This window comes from Pecten maximus, chromosome 15 (genome assembly GCF_902652985.1).
Source record: "Pecten maximus chromosome 15, xPecMax1.1, whole genome shotgun sequence".
Lineage (NCBI taxonomy): Eukaryota > Metazoa > Mollusca > Bivalvia > Pectinida > Pectinidae > Pecten > Pecten maximus.
In genome coordinates this window covers 18,488,571-18,508,474 of record NC_047029.1, presented here as the reverse complement: position 1 = coordinate 18,508,474, position 19,904 = coordinate 18,488,571, and the positions used below count along the sequence as shown (strand labels likewise).

Sequence of the window (19,904 nt, the reverse complement as noted above, 5' to 3'; positions counted from 1 at the left end):
TGTCCTTGTTTAATAAATGAACAACCAAAATAAACAAAACAAGGCACTGGATACTTTGCTTACCATCCATGACTGTATAAAAGTATATATATGGTAAAAATAATAAAAACGAATAATATACAACATCCTTCCGTTTATGGAATACACTATAACTAAGGGAGGTAATTTGTGAAAGAGCTTGATTCAAGATGGCGGCCGAACTTGAAAGAGCTGTGGCCCTCCGTACCACAAACAAGAATGGAGCGATTGATATACTTAATAGTCTCGGTCAGTATAAGTTTTCTTGAATATTCTGCTCGACTCTACTCCGTCAGTGTCCTTTTATCTCCAAGTTCCATATACTTGAACTGAAAACAACTTCTCAGGTTTCCCATGCTTTATCAAATTCGCTGAATCACACATGCCGGCAAAATCGTTGTATGGCTCATAAGTATATTTAAATGAAAGCATTTTATCCATTACCAAAGTAACGTAATTGACTGTCATATCAAATGATTTTATCCAGATTACCTAATTGTTATCAGACCTGGGAGCACCGGCAAATCAGGCTATCTAGGTAATTTGGCTAGGACAAAATGTAAACAAGTAGTAGGTGAGGACCTAGCCCGAGTTTCCTCTAGCCCTGCCGCCATGTATGGAGTAGGGCCAGAGCGCACTGCTATATGAAAACTTGGAATTCTCCGACACAATTTGGTGTTGCTAAGATATCGATTTTGGTGCGAACACAATAAAATCTGGCATGACACAACACCAGGACCTATACCTTACATATTACTTCAGCTAGCTGAAGGTCTCTGGCTTTTTTTTTGTTCTGACGCCAATCTACCTTTAGCAGAGACATATATAGAGAGATAAGAAGCATCGCTAATTTCCCGTACAAGTGGTGGCTCCCTTTAATCGTGATCACTTAATTGCATCCCTTATCGAGAGCACCTTGTCCCCTATCAAACACACGCGAGCACAGGTAAATTGGGCTTTGCGCATGTGTGTATCGATATACTGGAACTTATTTGATATGTTCTGGTTAATCCACCATTACGTCAGACCAAAACATCGTAATTTTAAACGCACTCAAAAAGCACATCGTTTTATGTAGGCCACATACTACAAAAAGTTACTTCATTATCCAAAAACTAACATACTTATGGGATATAGTCTTGATGATTATGCACATTGTTGTCATTAATCCATATTTCGAAAATCCATTGGGTCCTATTGACATGACCTAGTTTTGTAATTAAGCCGCCATTACGTCAGACCAAAACATCGTAATTTTAAACGCACTCAAAAAGCACATCGTTTTATGTGGCTTATAGGCCACTACAAAAGTTACTACATTATCCAAAAACGTTCATGCTTATAGGATATAGTCTTGTTTATCATGCACATTGTTGTCATTTATCTGCATTTTCGAAAACCCCACAGGGACTTTTCGAAAATTGGAAATTCCGCCGATCTTCCCTGCGGTGTGTTTTACTTTCATACTCAAAATACAAACACTTTGACAGCAAATTGTGATATATTTTATATTGATAACACTTCTGCACTTTGATATTAATAAAATTAAAGCACATCCTTGGATCTGGGTGATGATTTTGATTAGAAATGAAACCATTGGGAACCCCCAATCCTTAATCATATAAAGCATTGTACATGTTTAACATCAACAAATAAAGCTATTAACAAATTGAACATTAACATATTTTGACTTTTGGTCGAATTCAACTAGGTGAGCGATACATGCCATCTCGGGCCTCTTGTTTTTATATCTGTCTGATGTTAACATCTAATTTCCGACTCTCTAAGACATGATGAAAGTGAGCAACATGTGCCTGGGTGCATTTTCAAACAGTTACTGCAGAAACAAATCATTTTTCACACAAACCACACATCGTATTGACACTTATAATTATAGCAAGCCTCACAGTTGCCTTCTTTCCACTTTGGTTGGCACAAATACTGATGAGTTTAAGGAACAAGTCACTTTCAAAACCGGGGAACAATGAATTGTTTTGTATTTTAGTAAAAAGAGACATGGATACCAACAGTGAAGATGTATTAAGAGTAAAGGAACAGGCAATTCTTGAACTAGGATCATTGTTAGCTGAAACCAAGCAAGCTGAAGGTAATGACATTAAATTATCAATTTATGTATATATATATATATGCATAGCCTCTAACTTTTTGCTTTGGCATCAACTGTACATGCTTTACATGTATATTTAGTAATTTACTACATAAGTTATATTTAAACTTAATAAATACTATATCATGTTTATCCTAAAATAATTATATAAGCTTCTGACCAAAAATGAGTCCCTTTCTTCATTTTTGCAGAATCACCAATTTAAAAATATTAAGCTAAAAAACTTCACAAATAAGCCCTCCCTAAACTTTAGTAGCAAATATCCTACATTACAATTGCATTTTGCCTGCCATTGTCTATCGTGTGTTGTAAACAGTTTACATTTTCAACTTCTTCTCAACAACCAAGAGACCCAGGGTCATGATATTGTGCTAAAGATGAAGGGCTACAAAATTTGTTCAAATCAATGACCTTGACCTACTTTCAAGGTCACAGGGGGTCGAAATATGATAAAATCTTTCAAGCAGCTTCTTTTAATAACCAAGAGGCCAAGAGACCTCATATTGGGCATGTAGAATGATTGTATTAAGGGCTACCAAGTTTTTTTAAATGAATGACCTTGACCCACATTCAAGGTCACAGGGGTTAACAATACTGAAATCTTTAAATGACTTCTCAAAAACCAAGGAGCTCATAGACCTGATATTTGGTTGGTAGCATGCTGGGGTGAAGGACTATTAAATCAGTTCAAATGAATGACCTTAACCAACCTTTAGGGTCACAGATATCAAATTTTTAAAACATGGCTTCTCAATAATCAAAATACCCAGAGACCTTAGTAATATTGGGCAAGCAATATACTGGAATGAAAGGCTACAAAATTGGTTTAAATGTATAAATCTAACCTTCTCTTATGCTTGAATCAATTTGCAAGTTGATAAGACATGTGATCAATACAGGCCAATTGCGCCTCTTGTTCTTATTTTTCTATTATATAGATCCTTAAAAAGAGGCTAGTGTAGTTGTAATTAAAATGTAATTAACTCCTGCAATATCCTTTTGTAATTAAAATGTAATTAACTCCTGCAATATCCTTTTGTAATTAAAATGTAATTAACTCCTGCAATATCCTTTCAGAACTTGCTGGTTTGGTCAAATTTACACGACCATTCCTTGGCCTTGTAAGTAAGGCAAAGGCGGCCAAGTTGGTGCGAGGTCTAGTTGATCTGTTCTTGGACATGGAAGCTGGCACAGGGAAGGAGGTAAATACTGAATAGTGAATACAGTCTAAACTCCATTGGGACTGTATAATTTGGATGGTTTGTAGAGAGCTTTGTATTCTAGAGAGTCTGCTTAAATATCATGATATGTACTATTTAATTGTAATATAGTGGTGTTAGATATCTGTAATAATGAATCCATAATAGACTGTATCAGATAAATAGGATATATTTTATAAGGCAAAATAGGTACAAAAGATATAACACAGCTGTCACATTTGTTATTGCTTTATTATATTGTCAACTGAGACAACATGGACAATTAACCATTTTAATTCACAACATTTGCTTGAAAAGGTCTTTGGCTATATTTAGAATAGAAAACGCCTTCATCTTAAAGATAAAGTTTTCTGTTATCTTTTTTCAATGAATCCAAATAGGAAGATATCAGCAATCTTTTCAGTTCACCTCGTGGAGAGGGGGGAACTTATGGTGTCACCTTGACATCAGCATCAGTGTCCAGGTTTCTAAAATCAAAATGTTAAGCTTTTGGTGCAAGTGTTGAAAGGCATCACTAACCCCTTTATAATTATACCAAGGTTCTAATATTTGGTTTACGGGGTTTCTGTTGGAGTAAACTATTATGTCCTGGAGTCAAATTGTTTCTGTTTCATAGTAATGATAACTTCAATGCTGACTATAATGCAAAATCTAATATATACTTTGTCCATTTTACATTTTGATATATTTGCTTATACATTATCAGTGTACAGCATCTCATTTATTTGGATAAAAATTCAAAAACCAAAACCATTTTCTCTTAAATCATGTTTAAAAAAAATCGTTAATTGGGTTTGAAAAGCCGTATTTTTCGGTTATTCGACTGCAACAATCGGACAAAAAAATGGATGTGCTCCAGTTTTCACGAAAGTCATTTCGTATTTCTATAAGTTTTAGACTGTACACTTATTGCAGTTTAATTTCCAGTTAGTTAATTAAGTCGTGCCCTCATGTTAATTTGAGATATAGTGAAATACGTATACAAATGCAAGTCAAGCTTTGAACCAATGATGGTACTCATGTTATTTTTATGCCCACCATCATCAGATCGCCCTCTGTTGGTGGTGTGGTAAACTACTATAGAACGATTATTTAGAATTTTTTCAGGAGTAAATGATATGACGGGTTTAAGCAAAAATCCAGATTTGACAAGTCTGGTTAAGAGTCCACTATATTATCAGGTTGAACAATTTGCTTTTTTATAGGAATGTATCACTTAATCCTGGTGAGGCTTAAAATAATAATACATGTGTTTCCGCTAACATGCTAGGAAAAAAATAGGTAGGTAGATAGGGAAATCTTTTTATTTTTTAAATAGTTTTTACTAAGGTTATATAGACAAGCAGTCTTTAATAGTCATCCTTAAGAGTAGGCGCAAAAATACAGTGTTGGTAGATTTAGTGGAAATTAATACAGGTTAATATGGACTCTGGGAATAATATAGGAAAAACTCAATGACATCAACAAACTAGGTTTTTTGTCTCGCCTGAGACCAAGTCAAGAAGCAAGACTCTGGTTGCAACGACGCTGGCGGCAGCAGCAGCGCTGGTGTCAACATTTATCTTTAAAGTTTTATTTTCATATACAATTGCATCCATTGCTCAAAAAGTGTAAGTCAAACTTTATCTCAACATCTCAAAACAGCCTTCATTTACAGAATATCATCTAGAGTTAATTGGACTTCTGCTGGAGTTGTTTCCTGACTTGTTAATAATTTTTACTTCACAACAGGTTGAATTATGCAAAGAATGTATAAACTGGGCAAAAGATGAGAAAAGAACATTTCTACGACAGGCGCTGGAGGTAAGAATGTTTCTGTGACAGGTATTGAATGTGAGAAATTTTTTCTTTGTGATTTCCCTACTTTAATCTGATATAATACAAGTAATTGATATAATACAAGTCATTTAGAGAATCTATCTCTTGTCTGTGTTTTTATAGACAATTTATAGACAAAGATTTTTGTTACCAATTGATAAAAGTCTGAAATGAGATGAAAATAAATCATTGTAAATGAAAGACAAAATAGATTATTTGAATAGATTTTAACGATGAAAGATGAAAACTGACTACAGTGGAACTTCGTTAACTCGAAGTCGACGGGACCACGAAAAAACTTCGAGTTATCCGAGTGTTCGAATTAAGCGAGTTATCGTTTTTGGTGAAAAGTTTGGTCAATATTTGTCAACATTATATAATCATTATAACTTCGCTCTGTCGCTCATCAGTTTAGTGTGAAGACTGGTCAATACATGTAAATATATATGTAATGTTTCGTTATGTCACTTGTAATTTGGTGTAGTTTTGCCGATATACAGTCACGATAAAGTTTCTTTCACTTAGTCACTTCAATAACGATCTGATGTGCAAGTCATGTTTACAAAAGGTAAACGATAAAACGGAATTCGACAAAATAACAAGTTATTAATGTCAAAACAAATAACCGTTTAAGTTTAACACAGATTGCATACAAAACGTAACAGAACCATTACCTTTTATTGGACATATATAAAATACTGTTTGATCGGCCTACTTACTTTTTATTGATAACCACGCCATTTCCATGTGTATTAGCACCGGAAGTTGGGCTGCGCATGTGCGTATAAAATGTTACTGTAACTGAGTTGGCGTTTTACCCGATTTATAGACAGCACTGACCGTTACAGTTGTACTCTGAACACCTCGGCAGTAATAACGCTATTGTTTCAGCAGTTTAAAGATTTAATAGGCGCCGGTGACTGTGTCATTTCTACACCTGTAAAAACATCAGCCGGGTAGATCTACCGGTGTGTCAGAGATTAGTTCCGCTTGAGCGAACGGGTAGATGAGTTGTTGACTATCGTGTGTACTGATATCGGCGACCGCCTTGGGAAATTACCTGATGTAAGTAAAGCAGTACTTTTTATCACCAAGACTTGTTGTTATAAGATTCAACCGACAATTTCTTTTATGAATTTATGAAACACTTATAATAGCATGTAGGTTAGTAGTGCCGATATGTTCAGTATTACAAACGGAATTTAGCTCTTAAAAAATGTCGGCGTTTGCCACCGATCGACGAAACTTATACTTCGAGTTATTCGAACATTTCAAGTAGGATTTTTATTGTTGGGACCAAATTTTTACTTCGTATTATCCGAGTTTTTCGAGTTATCCGAATTCGAATTATCCGAGTTTATTTTACTAAGTTAAAGAGAGAATTCGGCCGGGACCGGCGAGGTACTTCGAGTTAAGCGGGGTATTCGGGTTATCCGAGTTCGAGTTAACGAAGTTCCACTGTATATCCAAACTTTCATTGGTTGTGATTATTTGTCTCTATACTATTAAATTTATCTTTATTATTGTCTTATGTTACTTATACATTATTATGAAATTTGATCTACTTCTTTTTTTCCAGTCTAGACTTATATCTTTGTACATTGACACTAAAGCTTATCAAGAAGCACTACTATTGGGTATGTAGTTACAATTATTCCTTGAACTTTTCATATTGATTCTGATTTGTACATGTACCCTGTATGAAAGCTGTGTAAGTTTGGTATCCAGACATGGTGAGGTGAAAATTACTGTATACAAATGGCATTAGTAATATTCTCAGGGATTGGAATTTGCTATATTTACAGTCATTAGATAAAGTGCCGAAATAAATTCCCAACAAATATTTCATGTGCACACAATGTATAGATGTATTTACTGCAAAGTGTTTACAAGGCGTTGGTTACCCATAGACTAGTCCAACTGGAATTACATGTACCATGAAATATCATTCTCTGGAAATTTAACAACTAAATTAGTTTTCTACATGAATGTATCATAGAAAAAAAACATTATCACAAATTCCCATTATAAAAAAAAAAAAAAAAATAAGAGAAAAAAAAAATCTAAACCTTCAAGAAGATAGTTAGTTATTTCTCTTTTACAAAATTTTAATTATAGATTGTAGTCTGCATAAGTTTTAGTTTTTATATTCAATTTGTCTAAGATTTTGAATTGCTACAGGAAACAATAAAGTCAAGCATTAGACAGTTAAGTTATTAGGTATTATAAACAGGGACAAATAGAAGGGTTTAATGCAAGCCATGAATAATTCAGACAGGAAAAAAATCCATTTTATTACTTATACAGTAAGTTACTTTACTTTCATATCAATGCAAAGCTCATAACAATCCAGGAAAAAATATTCAAAAAAGGTATTGTTACGAGAAATGAAAATTTTGTTCAAAAGTGCAGGAACCCATGTTTCATGGATCATATACATATGTAATGAATCTACTAGTACCTGCCGATACTGTAAACAAGCCCTCCTATGTCTATCCGTTTAAGTTCAGTAAAAATGCTAACAAATGTTCTGGAATCTTTGTTGTTTATACAGCATCCCAGTTACTAAAAGAGCTGAAGAAATTGGATGACAAAGCGTTATTGGTGGAGGTGCAGTTGTTAGAGAGTAGGACTTATCACTCTCTGTCCAATCTGCCAAAAGCCAGGTAATCCAATCTTCCTGTGTTATACATTACTACAGGGAAAATAAGTTTGTAATAAAGTGTAACAATCTATCAAATACAATAACCTTTAAGATAACAATCTATATTCCTATCTTTTGTAAATGGAACAGCATTTAGCATATTGACACTTAAGTTAACATGACTTTTTCTTGGGACTATTTGGTGCAGACAATCAACCACATTCCCAAAAGAAACTATTCCATAACTATTAGTCAAATTCCCCAAATTACTTCTGAAAATTTCCTACCCAATTCCTTGTTTTTTAGTTTCTAATTATTATTAGTTTTCAAACACTTTTAAAGTACTAACTGTAATTCTAAGATAAGAAGTACCCTTTTTGTTATGGATTGTATGGATTGCTGGTAAAGTCTTGTGAAAATTTTAAGATAAATTAAATGGTTTTGCTTCAGAGCTGCCTTGACGTCAGGGGAGAACAACTGCCAATGGTATCTACTGTCCACCTAAGCTCCAAGCTGCCCTCGACATGCAGTCAGGTAGGCTGTGCTGTCCAGTCAGTACAACTTCACACTTCCTTAATGTTTAAGTATCATCCTTTCCATGTAATCTGCCAATCAGTATAAATTCACTGATCCAGCCGGTTCCTGCTAAAAAATGGTGGATGCAGACTTCAAAAATCTAGTCATGCTGGGAAAAAGAATGGCTTGCTGGGGAAAAGTGTGGCTGTATTAGCAAAGAAAAGTATCTTTGTATCAGTTGTCAAAAACTAAATTTCATTTTGATAAAAATATGATAGGTATTTATCATAGGTGTATCATGATGAATACCGGTTTACAAATTTGAAAAGGGAATGAAAAGTTGTAGCTGCTGCAGCAAAATCTTCAAATATTTTGAATCTTTGAATCTAGTAATCTATAGCAAATGTGTGGTGTGAATTGTCTTCTTTATCTGCTAATTATGTAGTATGATACAATTAATTTTTAATCTGAAAGCCCACTAAATATATATAAATATAAAAAAAAGAAAAAAGAAAAAAAAAAGTAATTTGATACATTTAAAGAATACACGCCTAATGGGCTTCTGGTAAGTTGTGATTATCAAAATTTATGTGTCATGGAGAGAACAATATAATTAAATGTTGTTTATTATTTCAGGTATTCTTCATGCTGCTGATGAGAAAGATTTCAAAACAGCCTACTCCTATTTCTACGAGGCGTTTGAGGGATACGACTCTATCGACAGTCCCAAAGCTGTGGTAGCTCTTAAATACATGCTCATGTGTAAGATTATGCTGAATACGTAAGTTTAACAGATCTTATTGTCAGAGCTGAAGAATGATCAGCTAAATTACAAAAAGTTTCAGGAAATATTTTGCAAAATATATCAAATATTACTGGAAATTTTACGTTGAGTTAGAAATGTCTGCGTATTTGTTGTAGTTACGTACCGATGCTTTTAATCAATGACTGAGAAAGAACTTGTAGCTGAAGTTATAATTTCAGAATTGTTACTTTCTAACATTAAGACTTTCCAATCAGGAATAATCTTGTTGCATATTTTGAAGACATTTTTTGTTAGTTTTCTGTAGTTATCATGCTGGACTTTTTTGAAGTCCAATTCTATACAGTTACTATGAAAACAACATTTGATATGTGACACCTACAAACTTCATCATGGCAATGTTTACCAGTTGTCTGGCTTTTGTTACAGAGCTGATGAAGTACAGGCCATTGTTAGTGGAAAGTTGGCACTGAAGTATAGTGGTCCGGAGGTGGAGGCGATGAAGAGTATAGCCACAGCCAGTCATAAACGCTCTCTTGCAGAGTTCCAGAAAGTAGGTGTCACCATATCTTTATACAACATACATTGAAAGTTGTCTTCACTAAGTAATTTATTTTTTTGCACTGTTTCTCACAAAAATGCATAAAATGGCGTTCATGGTATAGAAATATGATCTTATCAACACCAACAAATTAAAAAAAATAATAACAGCATAATAAGACAGGAAGCTTAAATTACAAACCAAATATAGAGGTGGAGTTTGAAAGAATTGTATCGGGATGCCACTAATTATTTATTCACTTTGAATTTAAAAGATTAAAAAAAAGGTAGCTCAAAGTTTTAAAGGGTAGTAATAGCATAAAGTATGGAACTTTTGCTGTTGTATAAAAATATAACAACAGCCTATTTCTGTTTTTAATCTGTCATCATTACTCTTTGTCAGAAATGTAACACCCTTAATATTTTACTTTTCTTTTCTTCTGTATAACAAAGTGTGTGTGTGTGTGGGGGGGGGGGGGGGGGGCTTTGTCACAAATAGCCCTTAGATATATGACTGGTAAAATATGTTTCTCTTGCAGACATTAGGAACATTCAAGCCACAGCTGGAAGATGATCCAATTGTAAATGCCCATTTGAAGACTCTGTATGACAACCTACTAGAACAGAATCTCTGTAGAATTATAGAACCTTTCTCTAAAGTTCAGGTATGATACCAACTATTACTGACAACAGAAGAAGAGAAAGCCTTTTTGTGCATTATAAGTGTGCATTGTAATCATGATGTTTTGTTTCCATCAAAGGGTTTTTTTTTGCAAAAGTTATTGCCCTTTGTTTATTTCAGCATTTGATTTTTGTTTTGGAGATCTCCTACATTTTTCAACTGAATTCCTTGAATCTGGGTAGGCTATATAATCATGGTATACAGTTGTGTTCCCTCAGAGGCATTTTGATTTTACCATTTTTTGCAAAAGTTATTCTCTTTTACTTATTTTGGTGTTAGTTTTTGTCCTTATATCCTACATTCCATTTCTTTGAGACTTGGTAGGCATTATACTCATGATATCAAGTTGTGTTTAATGAGATGGTAACTTCTTTAGTAACTCTGATCATTGGTATTCATCAAAAAAAAGAAAGAAAATTAAACATTGACGTTGTAGTGAAAGGTGAGGGTTAAAACACTTTTGCAGTTTTGGACACATTTGTCATTATTAGCTCACCTGCCCAAAGGGCAAATGAGGTTAAGCCATGGTGCGACTTCCGTCTGCCCAGCTTCAACTTCTCAAAAACCAAGAGATCAAAAGACCTGATATTGGGCTTGTAGCATGGTGGAGTGTAGGAATACAAAATTTTTTTCAGATGAATGACATTGACCTACATTCAATGTCACAGGGGGTCAAGGAGGCTAAAATCTTCAAATGAATTCTTTTAATAACCAAGAGGCCCAGATACCTAATATTGGGCCTGTCATATGCCAATCGGATTAAAATACAGATCATCATTATGAAGATCTGACGGTGGCCGGTAAGGGGTCATGTTCAGATGACCTTTCAAGCAACTAATCATAACTCAACTGGCAAAATTTGCCAGAATCTGTTTCCCCTCTAAAGCAATGATCAGTAATTATAAATTTTTAAACAATATAATTAATAGGTTAATTCTTTTATTAATTTATATATGATGAAATTGCCTGAATATATGTCTCATTATTAACTAGTGAACAAAGTAAAGGTAGTTTGTGGATTTTTAGCTCACCTGGACCGAAGGTCCGGTGAGCTAATGTCATAGCGCAGCGTCCGTCGTCCGTCCGTCCGTCCGTCGTCCGTCAACATTTGCTTCAAATCGCTACTAGTCAAAAAGTTCTAACTGGATTTTGACCAAATTTGGCCAGAAACATCCTTGGCAGAAGGGGAACAGATTTTGCATAAATGGTGACTCTGACCCCCGAGGGGCCAAAGGGGCGGGGCCCAATAGGGGAAATAGAGGTAATTCCTTTAAATCGCTACTAGTCATAAAGTTATGAATGGATTTGAACCCAATTTGGTCTGAAACATCCTTGGGGGAAGGGGAACAGATTTTGCATAAATGGTGACTCTGACCCCCGAGGGGCCAAAGGGGCGGGGCCCAATAGGGGAAATAGAGGTAATTCCTTTAAATCGCTACTAGTCATAAAGTTATGAATGGATTTGAACCCAATTTGGTCTGAAACATCCTTGGGGGAAAGGGAACAGATTTTGCATAAATGGTGACTCTGACCCCCGAGGGGCCAAAGGGGCGGGGCCCAATAGGGGAAATAGAGGTAATTCCTTTAAATCGCTACTAGTCATAAAGTTATGAATGGATTTGAACCCAATTTGGTCTGAAACATCCTTGGGGGAAGGGGAACAGATTTTGCATAAATGGTGACTCTGACCCCCGAGGGGCCAAAGGGGCGGGGCCCAATAGGGGAAATAGAGGTAATTCCTCTGAATCGCTACTAGTCATAAAGTTATGAATGGATTTGAACCAAATTTAGTCAGAAATGTCCTTGGGGGAAGGGGAACAGATTTTGCATAAATGGTGACCTACCCTCGAGGGGCCAAAGGAGCGAAGCCCAATAGGGGAAATAGAGGTAATTCCTTTAAATCGCTACTAGTCATAAAGTTATGAATGGATTTGAACCCAATTTGGTCAGAAACATCCTTCGGGGAAGGGGAACAGATTTTGCATAAATGGTGACTCTGACCCCAAAGGGGCCAAAGGGGCGGGGCCCAATAGGGGAAATAGAGGTAATTCCTTTAAATCGCTACTAGTCATAAAGTTATGAATGGATTTAACCCAATTTGGTCAGAAACATCCTTGGCAGAAGGGGAACAGATTTTGCATAAATGGTGGCTCTGACCCCAAAGGGGCCAAAGGGGCGGGGCCCAATACAGGAAATAGAGGTAATTCCTTTGAATCGCTACTAGTCATAAAGTTATGAATGGATTTGAACCCAATTTGGTCAGAAACATCCTTGGGGGGAGGGGAACAGATTTTGCATAAATGGTGACTCTGACCCCCGAGGGGCCCAATATGGGAAATAGAAGTAATTCCTTTAAATCACTACTAGTTATTAAGTTATGAATGGATTTGAACCCAATTTGGTCAGAAGCATCCTTGGAGGAAGGGGAACAGATTTTGCATAAATGGTGACTCTGACCCCAAAGGGGCCAAAGGGGCGGGGCCCAATAGGGGAAATAGAGGTAATTCCTTTAAATTGCTACTAGTAATAAAGTGATGAATGCATGTTCTAAAAACAATTCTTGAGGACTTTCAGACCTTAGATAGTCTGGACTTCATTAATCTTTATAGCAGTTCCGATTCCCACACTATAACCATATATAGCATTGTTTGAGATTTACAAATAAAACAAATTGAATATGAACATTATTTTGACATTTGGTCTAATTCAACCAGGTGAGCGATACAGGCCCCATGGGCCTCTTGTTCATAGATGTACTGGACAAAATTCAAGAAGGAAATCAAGAAGCAAAATAACAAATATATTGGAGGCTAATTAAGATTTTCAACACTGTTTCAATTGATAATTAAATTTGCACACACTGCAGAACATGCATAAACAAGACATAACCATTGAGGTCAACTGAACATGACCTGTTACTGGCCACCGTCCGGTCTTCATAACGTAGTATATCATGATGTTCTGTATTTTAATCAGAATTTTCTGGTGTAAAGGACTACCAAGTTTGTTTAAATTAATGCCCTTTACATATATTCATGGTCAACAGGGGTCAAACAGGCTAAAATCTTTAAATGACTTCTTAACCAAGAGCCCAGATACCTGATAGAAGGCATGTAACATGCTTGCCTGAAGGGCTACCAAGTTTGTTCCAATGAATGATCTTGACCTCATTCAAGGTCACAGGAGACAAATGTGTTAAAGTATTTAAACACTGATCTCTTAATGACCAGGAGACAAAGAGACCTGATATTGGGCCCAATAATATGCTGGAGTGAAGGGCTACAAAATTGATTTAAATGAATACACCTAGGCTAGCTACTCTTGATAATTGAATAAAGTGGTAATCAGCTTAGTATCTGCATCAATGACCTAGATCAACTTCAAAGTTGCTTTAGAAGCAGGTGAGTGATACAGGCCTGTTGGGCCTCTTATTCTGAATCCCACAAGTATCCTTAACAAAATAGTATATGTCTTGACATTTCTTCATGAAATGCACAAGAGAACCATTTAAACACCCTAATGACTATATATAGGACTTAAGTTGTTTTAAGAATGCATTTATTGGATGTGTAAATGTATTTATAATGACTTTATTGTTCTGTTTTCAGGTTCAGCATGTTGCCAACTTGATCAAGCTACCAGTGGTAAGTACTAGTGTTGGACAGGAATAGTGGTATTGGTAAAAAGAACATTGACCATATTCTAAAAACGATATTGCTAAGTACATTTGTATCTATATATAAGACCTTGTATTTGTCAACACAACACCTGTCATATGTTTACAGCATGCAGAGATTTATGTTAGCATTGATGGTCCAGTATAGCATTGATGGTCCAGTATAGCATTGATGGTCCAGTATAGCATTGATGGTCCAGTATAGAATTTGGTCGTTATATATCATTCTCAACGGAATGAAATTGTGTGGTTTAATTAGATCACCTGAGACAAAGTCTCAAGTGACCTATTCTAATCGCCTTTTGTCCGTCGTCTGTCGTGCGTCGTCCGTCCATAAACAATTTACATTTTCGACTTCTTCTCCAAAACCCATAAACCAAATTCAAGGAAATTTAGCAGGAAGCTTCTATGGCTAAAGGTCAACCAAAATTGTGAATTATATGGTCCCCATCCCCTAGGGGCCTGAGTAATAGATGGAAGAGTCTTAAGGTGCTTTACAAAAATTGTGAATTTCATGACCCAGGGGTCTCACATTTGCCCCTGGGGAGGGGGTAAACTTTACTATAGTTTATATTGGGAAATCACATTTTTGACTATAATTTGTTTGATTCCTATTGGAATTAATTCTAACTTGGTTAACATTATCAGCTTGTGATGGCAGGTTGATGGTATGCACATGTTGGCCCTGACTGACCGCCAGGGGCTGATGGGCGGGGCTAAAAAGGGTCAAATTGACTGAAATTTCAAAAATCTTCTTCTCTACTCTCAGATATGATGGAATCAAACACTCTTCATAGATGGAAGGGTTTTAAGTTGCTTTACCAAAATTGTGAATTTCATGACCCAGGGGTCTCAAGTTTGCCCCTGGGGAGGGAGTAAACTTTACTATAGTTTATATAGGGAAATCACATTTTTTACTATAATTTGTTTGATTCCTATTGGAATTAATTCTAACTTGGTTAACATTGTCAGCTTGTGATGGCAGGTTGATGGTATGCACATGTTGGCCCTGACTGACCGCCAGGGGCTGATAGATGGGGCTAAAAAGGGTCAAATTGACTGAAATTTCAAAACTCTTCTTTTCTACTCTCAGATATGATGGAATCAAACACTCTTCATAGATGGAAGGGTTTTAAAGTACTTTACCAAAATTGTGAATTTCATGACCCAGGGGTCTCAAGTTTGCCCCTGGGGAGGGGGTAAACTTTACTATAGTTTATATAGGGAAATCACATTTTAGACTATAATTTGTTGGATTTGTAATGGAATTCAATCTTATTTGGTTAACATGTTGGCCCTGACTGACCCCCAGGGGATGATGGGTGGGGCCAAAACGGGTCAATTAAATTAACTGAAATATTTCAAATCTCAAGTGACCGTTAAGGCCCATGGGCCTCTTGTCTTTGGAAAGCATTATTGGATGTAAAGTCAAAATCTTAAGAAGCTTCAGAGCATTCCATAAATTCTGTATTGCTTTGCTGTGGACGAATATTGATGAAACTTTAAAAAAAAAAAAAAAAAAAATTGGAAACATTTGGGAATCATATCTGTATAAATACTTATTTCTGTTTGCTTTTTCCTTTCTGCAGGATACGATAGAGAAGAAGCTTTCACAGATGATCCTGGATAAAAAATTCCATGGTAACATTAAAACTGATATGTTGTTTGAAGCTTGTAATTGATAAATGTTCTCATACCAAATTTTTATTTCAATAAACGGCAATATGCCTATCATTAAATTAAATACAGAATGGTCATTCTTTTATATAGTTAATATACACAAACTACATTAATATTTCTGCACACATTTAAATCTTTTTCAGACAATTTCAATTTGCTTTTAATAAAGAAACAAATCACTATTTCATCCTAGATTTTTGTTTCTTAATTAAATGCATTAAAAGTAAGACAGCTGGTTAATGTATGTAATTTGTCTGTTGTTCTTAACATAAAAATATGAACATGATAATTGATGGTTTATAGCATAAAAATGTCTTGTCATCTGTGCAGGTATTTTGGACCAAGGTGCAGGAGTGCTGGTAGTATTTGACGAGACACCCGTGGACAAGACCTATGAAACATCATTGGAGACGATACAAAATATGGGGAAAGTGGTTGATGCTCTGTATAACAAGGCCAAGAAGCTGACTTAGTACAGATCAATGTTTAGTCATATTTGTTTCCGTGACATTTACATCAAATATTCTGTGAAATTCGGCAGATGCGAAATAACTATTAGTACCATTGTGGACCTCTACAGAATTGATATTGACTGATCGTCTGTAGGTTCTGTGTTGGTGAATACCCTCAGATACTGGTGGAAATTCTGTTGCCATGGTACATTTAAATATTTTTCTTAAAGATATTTTTATTTCACAGTACAGTTAAAAACTAATGTATTGTGTTCAGACCAAACATGGTTAAAAATGAACATCTTTGATGTGCTGTTACAGTACATTTACATTTTAGTATCGGCAATTCAAAGCACTTTTGTATCACGGGAATAACTGTCATCTGACCAGTAGGATGACTGTTAAGGCCCATGGACCTCCTGTTATTTATACATATACATAACATTTAGTAAATTGTCACTTTGAAAATTTCATTTTATTGAAACGCTACCAGTACAGATATAGTGCTAATTAACTGTATTTGTATGTTAGATTTAGAACAATGTTACAACAGAAGACATTTCATCAATTCTCTTAACATAAAGTTGGTAAATCGTGTTATATCAACTTTCAAAAAATAATTTACCAAATTTTCTTATGAATGAAAAATTCTGTTCGCATAATCTGCTAACCTTTTGATTGTTTCTTTCTGAAATAAATCTGTTGCTTGATTTGAAGTGATTTTTAGGGACCAACCCTTACAGTTTAAGGTTGGTTATTCTTTGCATTTAGCTCTGATTCCATCAAAGCTTGAGTAAGAACATGTATCATAAATCATTTCTATCTTGTTGGGCCAAAAAGGATTTTCTTTTTATCATATTTAAACAAGCTACTGTAGCAGAATTTATTTAACAATGATCTTTGGGGTAGGATATCATTATCATTATGGGATATGCTTGTTTAGTTTCATGAAAAGGACCCATTGGAGTAAGGTTGCATGAATGTGATATGAGAATGCATACCTTTTCTAAGAGTTAGGAATTCAAAGTACTATATTGATGTGAGAGTTCTATGGAGAGATTTTTTCATGAAAATCATTTGTGATTTATTATCCAAGTCTTTGATTGTAAAAAAGTTGTCAACATCATTGTCTAGCATATCTGAAAAATAAATAGGTATGAATTTTCAGTAAAGCGTTGTTTTCTGATCTCACCTGGCCCCATACCTGGCCCCAAGGGCCAAGTGAGCTTATGCTGTGGTGCGTCATTTGTATGTCTGGTGTCAACCTTTAAATGACTTCTTCTCAAAATCCAAACGGCCAAAAGTTGTGAGGGTCAGCTGATATGTTCCTCAGATGACCCTCAACAAAATTTGTGAAAAGACATGACCTTGACCTTGATGTTCACAGGGGTCAAACTTTTGAAAAGGCTTGCAATCGAGATGTTTAAATGGTTAGTTTCTGGGATGACACTTAACAAAGTTATAAAACTTAAAACAAGAAAATGGCCTTGACCCATATGGAGATCACAGGGGTCAACTTTGTTAAAACACTCAAACTTCTGATTAACTAAAAGGCCTAGAGCATAGGTATATGGCTGGTACATTCCTTGGAAAGAAATGGCCTTAAGACATATTCAAGGTCACGGGCTAAAACAAGTTGGACAACCTTTAATTGGATAAAAAGCCTAGAAAAAAGATATACCGCTGGTAGATTTCTTAGATGGAACCAATAAAGTTTGTGAAAAAAGTGACCTTGACCTATATTTTAGGTCTCCGGGATCAACTTTTGCTAAAACATTTCAAACAACTTATCAATTAAATTGCCTAGAGTCAAGATATTTTGCTTGTGTTCCTGAGATGAGTTATGACAAAGTTTCCAAAAAGTCAAATTTGTTAACACACGATTCCTTTTTGTTAATCAAAATACCTATGATCAAAATATTTGTCGGGTTTCTGGAAAGATACCCAATAAGAAATTAGTGAAAAGAAATTGCCTTGCCCATATACAATGTCAATGGGGGCAGATTTGTCAAATTGACTTCCAGTGGCAAGCAGGTTGCACACACCGATTGGATCTCTACATAATTATGTCACTTTTGAAGCTTTGCAGAGTCAGCATGGTCCTATGGCTAAACAGATTTGATAAGTATAATCATACAATTACTTTGACGTTCAAATAGATGATATTGCTACTATAACTTTTTATATGTCCAACATAATGGACTGTTTGTCTTATTGGGTGAAACAAGCCATCATTATCGACCAATTGTGAAATCACCTATACATCATTTTATTTGAATACACTGTCGGTACACATGTGAATACCTGGGTGTCATGAGTGTTCTAAATATAGGCTTTTGTCGACTGTATGTGTGTACATTTGACAGTTTGTTGATACATGTGGGTGATCTTTTACATACCTGTATAAAGACTTCCCTGTGACTGTAACAAGAGTTTGTTCTTCAAGCTTTACATTGACCCCGTCTCCTGTATAGAGATCGTCCAACAATTTAAAGTAAACCTCACTGTGACTCCTTCCTTTGACTGATTTCGATGATTTTGATCCAAAAGTATCTTCTCCAATGGCCAAGCTTAGTATCAACCACTGTTTCAGACGCCCCATATACAGTTTAACTTGTTTTTCATTTTTGTCGCTAACATGCAATTCCCGTCAGTATCAACATGATAATGTTCCCGTTCATGGGACTAGTGAATATAATGGAGTTTGCTTTAGCCATACTGACGCTGTACAATCCACAGTTGGAGGGAAGTAACACAAAGCGGTCAGTTTTGATAATACTGGTACTGTCTAAGCCGACCTAGAAATTGTACATATGGCATGAGGATTTGTTTTATGTACAGTGTATTATAATTCAGATTTCCGTGCCCAATATAAGATGGCTATACTTTATCCTTCCAAAATCAAATTTCAATTGAGGTTTCAAACGGCTTGTCTGCTTGGCATGCTTGAATTTTATCATCCAAACTTAATTACCAGAATATAAGGTATGAGTTAGCTACATGTATCACCATCACAGTTAACCGGTGGATCTCTTCATCTCGGCCACTTATCAATGGAAGAATGAATGAGCCAGATATTTATTCAGTAAATATAATTTCAATCACTGCTGATCATCAGGTCTGATAATTATAACAAAATAGTGCTGATCTGATAGTTCATTTATTGTAGTGTTTATCTATTTGACTTATTTGTGTACTTGACTTATTGTTGTGTTTGTGTACTGGAATTATTGTTGTGTTTGTGTACTTGAATTATTGTTGTGTTTGTGTACTTGACTTATTGTTGTTTGTTCGCTTGACTTATTGTTGTGTTTGTTTGCTTGACTTATTGTTGTTTGTGTCGTTGACTTATTGTTGTTTGTTTGCTTGACTTATTGTTGTTTGTGTACGTGACGTATTGTTGTGTTTGAGTTGTTGACTCATTTTTGTGTTTGTTTACTTGACTTATTGTTGTGTTTGTGTTGTTGACTTATTGTTGTGTTTGTGTACTTGACTTATTGTTGTGTTTGTGTACGTGACTTATTGTTGTGTTTGTGTACTTGACTTATTGTTGTGTTTGTGTTGTTGACTTATTGTTGTGACCGTGTACGTGACTTATTGTTGTGTTTGTGTACGTGACTTATTGTGGTGTTTGTTTACTTGACTTATTGTTGTTTTTGTTTACTTGACTTATTGTTGTGTTTGTGTACTTGACTTATTGTTGTGTACATGACTTATTGTTGTGTTTGTGTACGTGACTTATTGTTGTGTTTGTTTACTTGACTTAT

The 19,904-nt window shown here is 35.3% G+C and overlaps 1 protein-coding gene across 1 annotated transcript; it reads left to right on the top strand.

Moving 5' to 3' along the window:
• Positions 1–164: 164 nt before the first annotated feature.
• On the top strand, positions 165–17,304 carry LOC117343102 (26S proteasome non-ATPase regulatory subunit 11-like). Its single transcript, XM_033905411.1, is given in 13 exon segments — positions 165–267; positions 2,024–2,125; positions 3,224–3,348; positions 5,098–5,169; positions 6,764–6,821; positions 7,739–7,866; positions 8,296–8,362; positions 8,981–9,125; positions 9,537–9,660; positions 10,187–10,312; positions 13,938–13,973; positions 15,595–15,646; positions 16,016–17,304. Coding segments are annotated over 13 exon segments (1,257 nt in total). The 5' UTR covers positions 165–188; the 3' UTR covers positions 16,159–17,304.
• Positions 17,305–19,904: the final 2,600 nt, after the last annotated feature.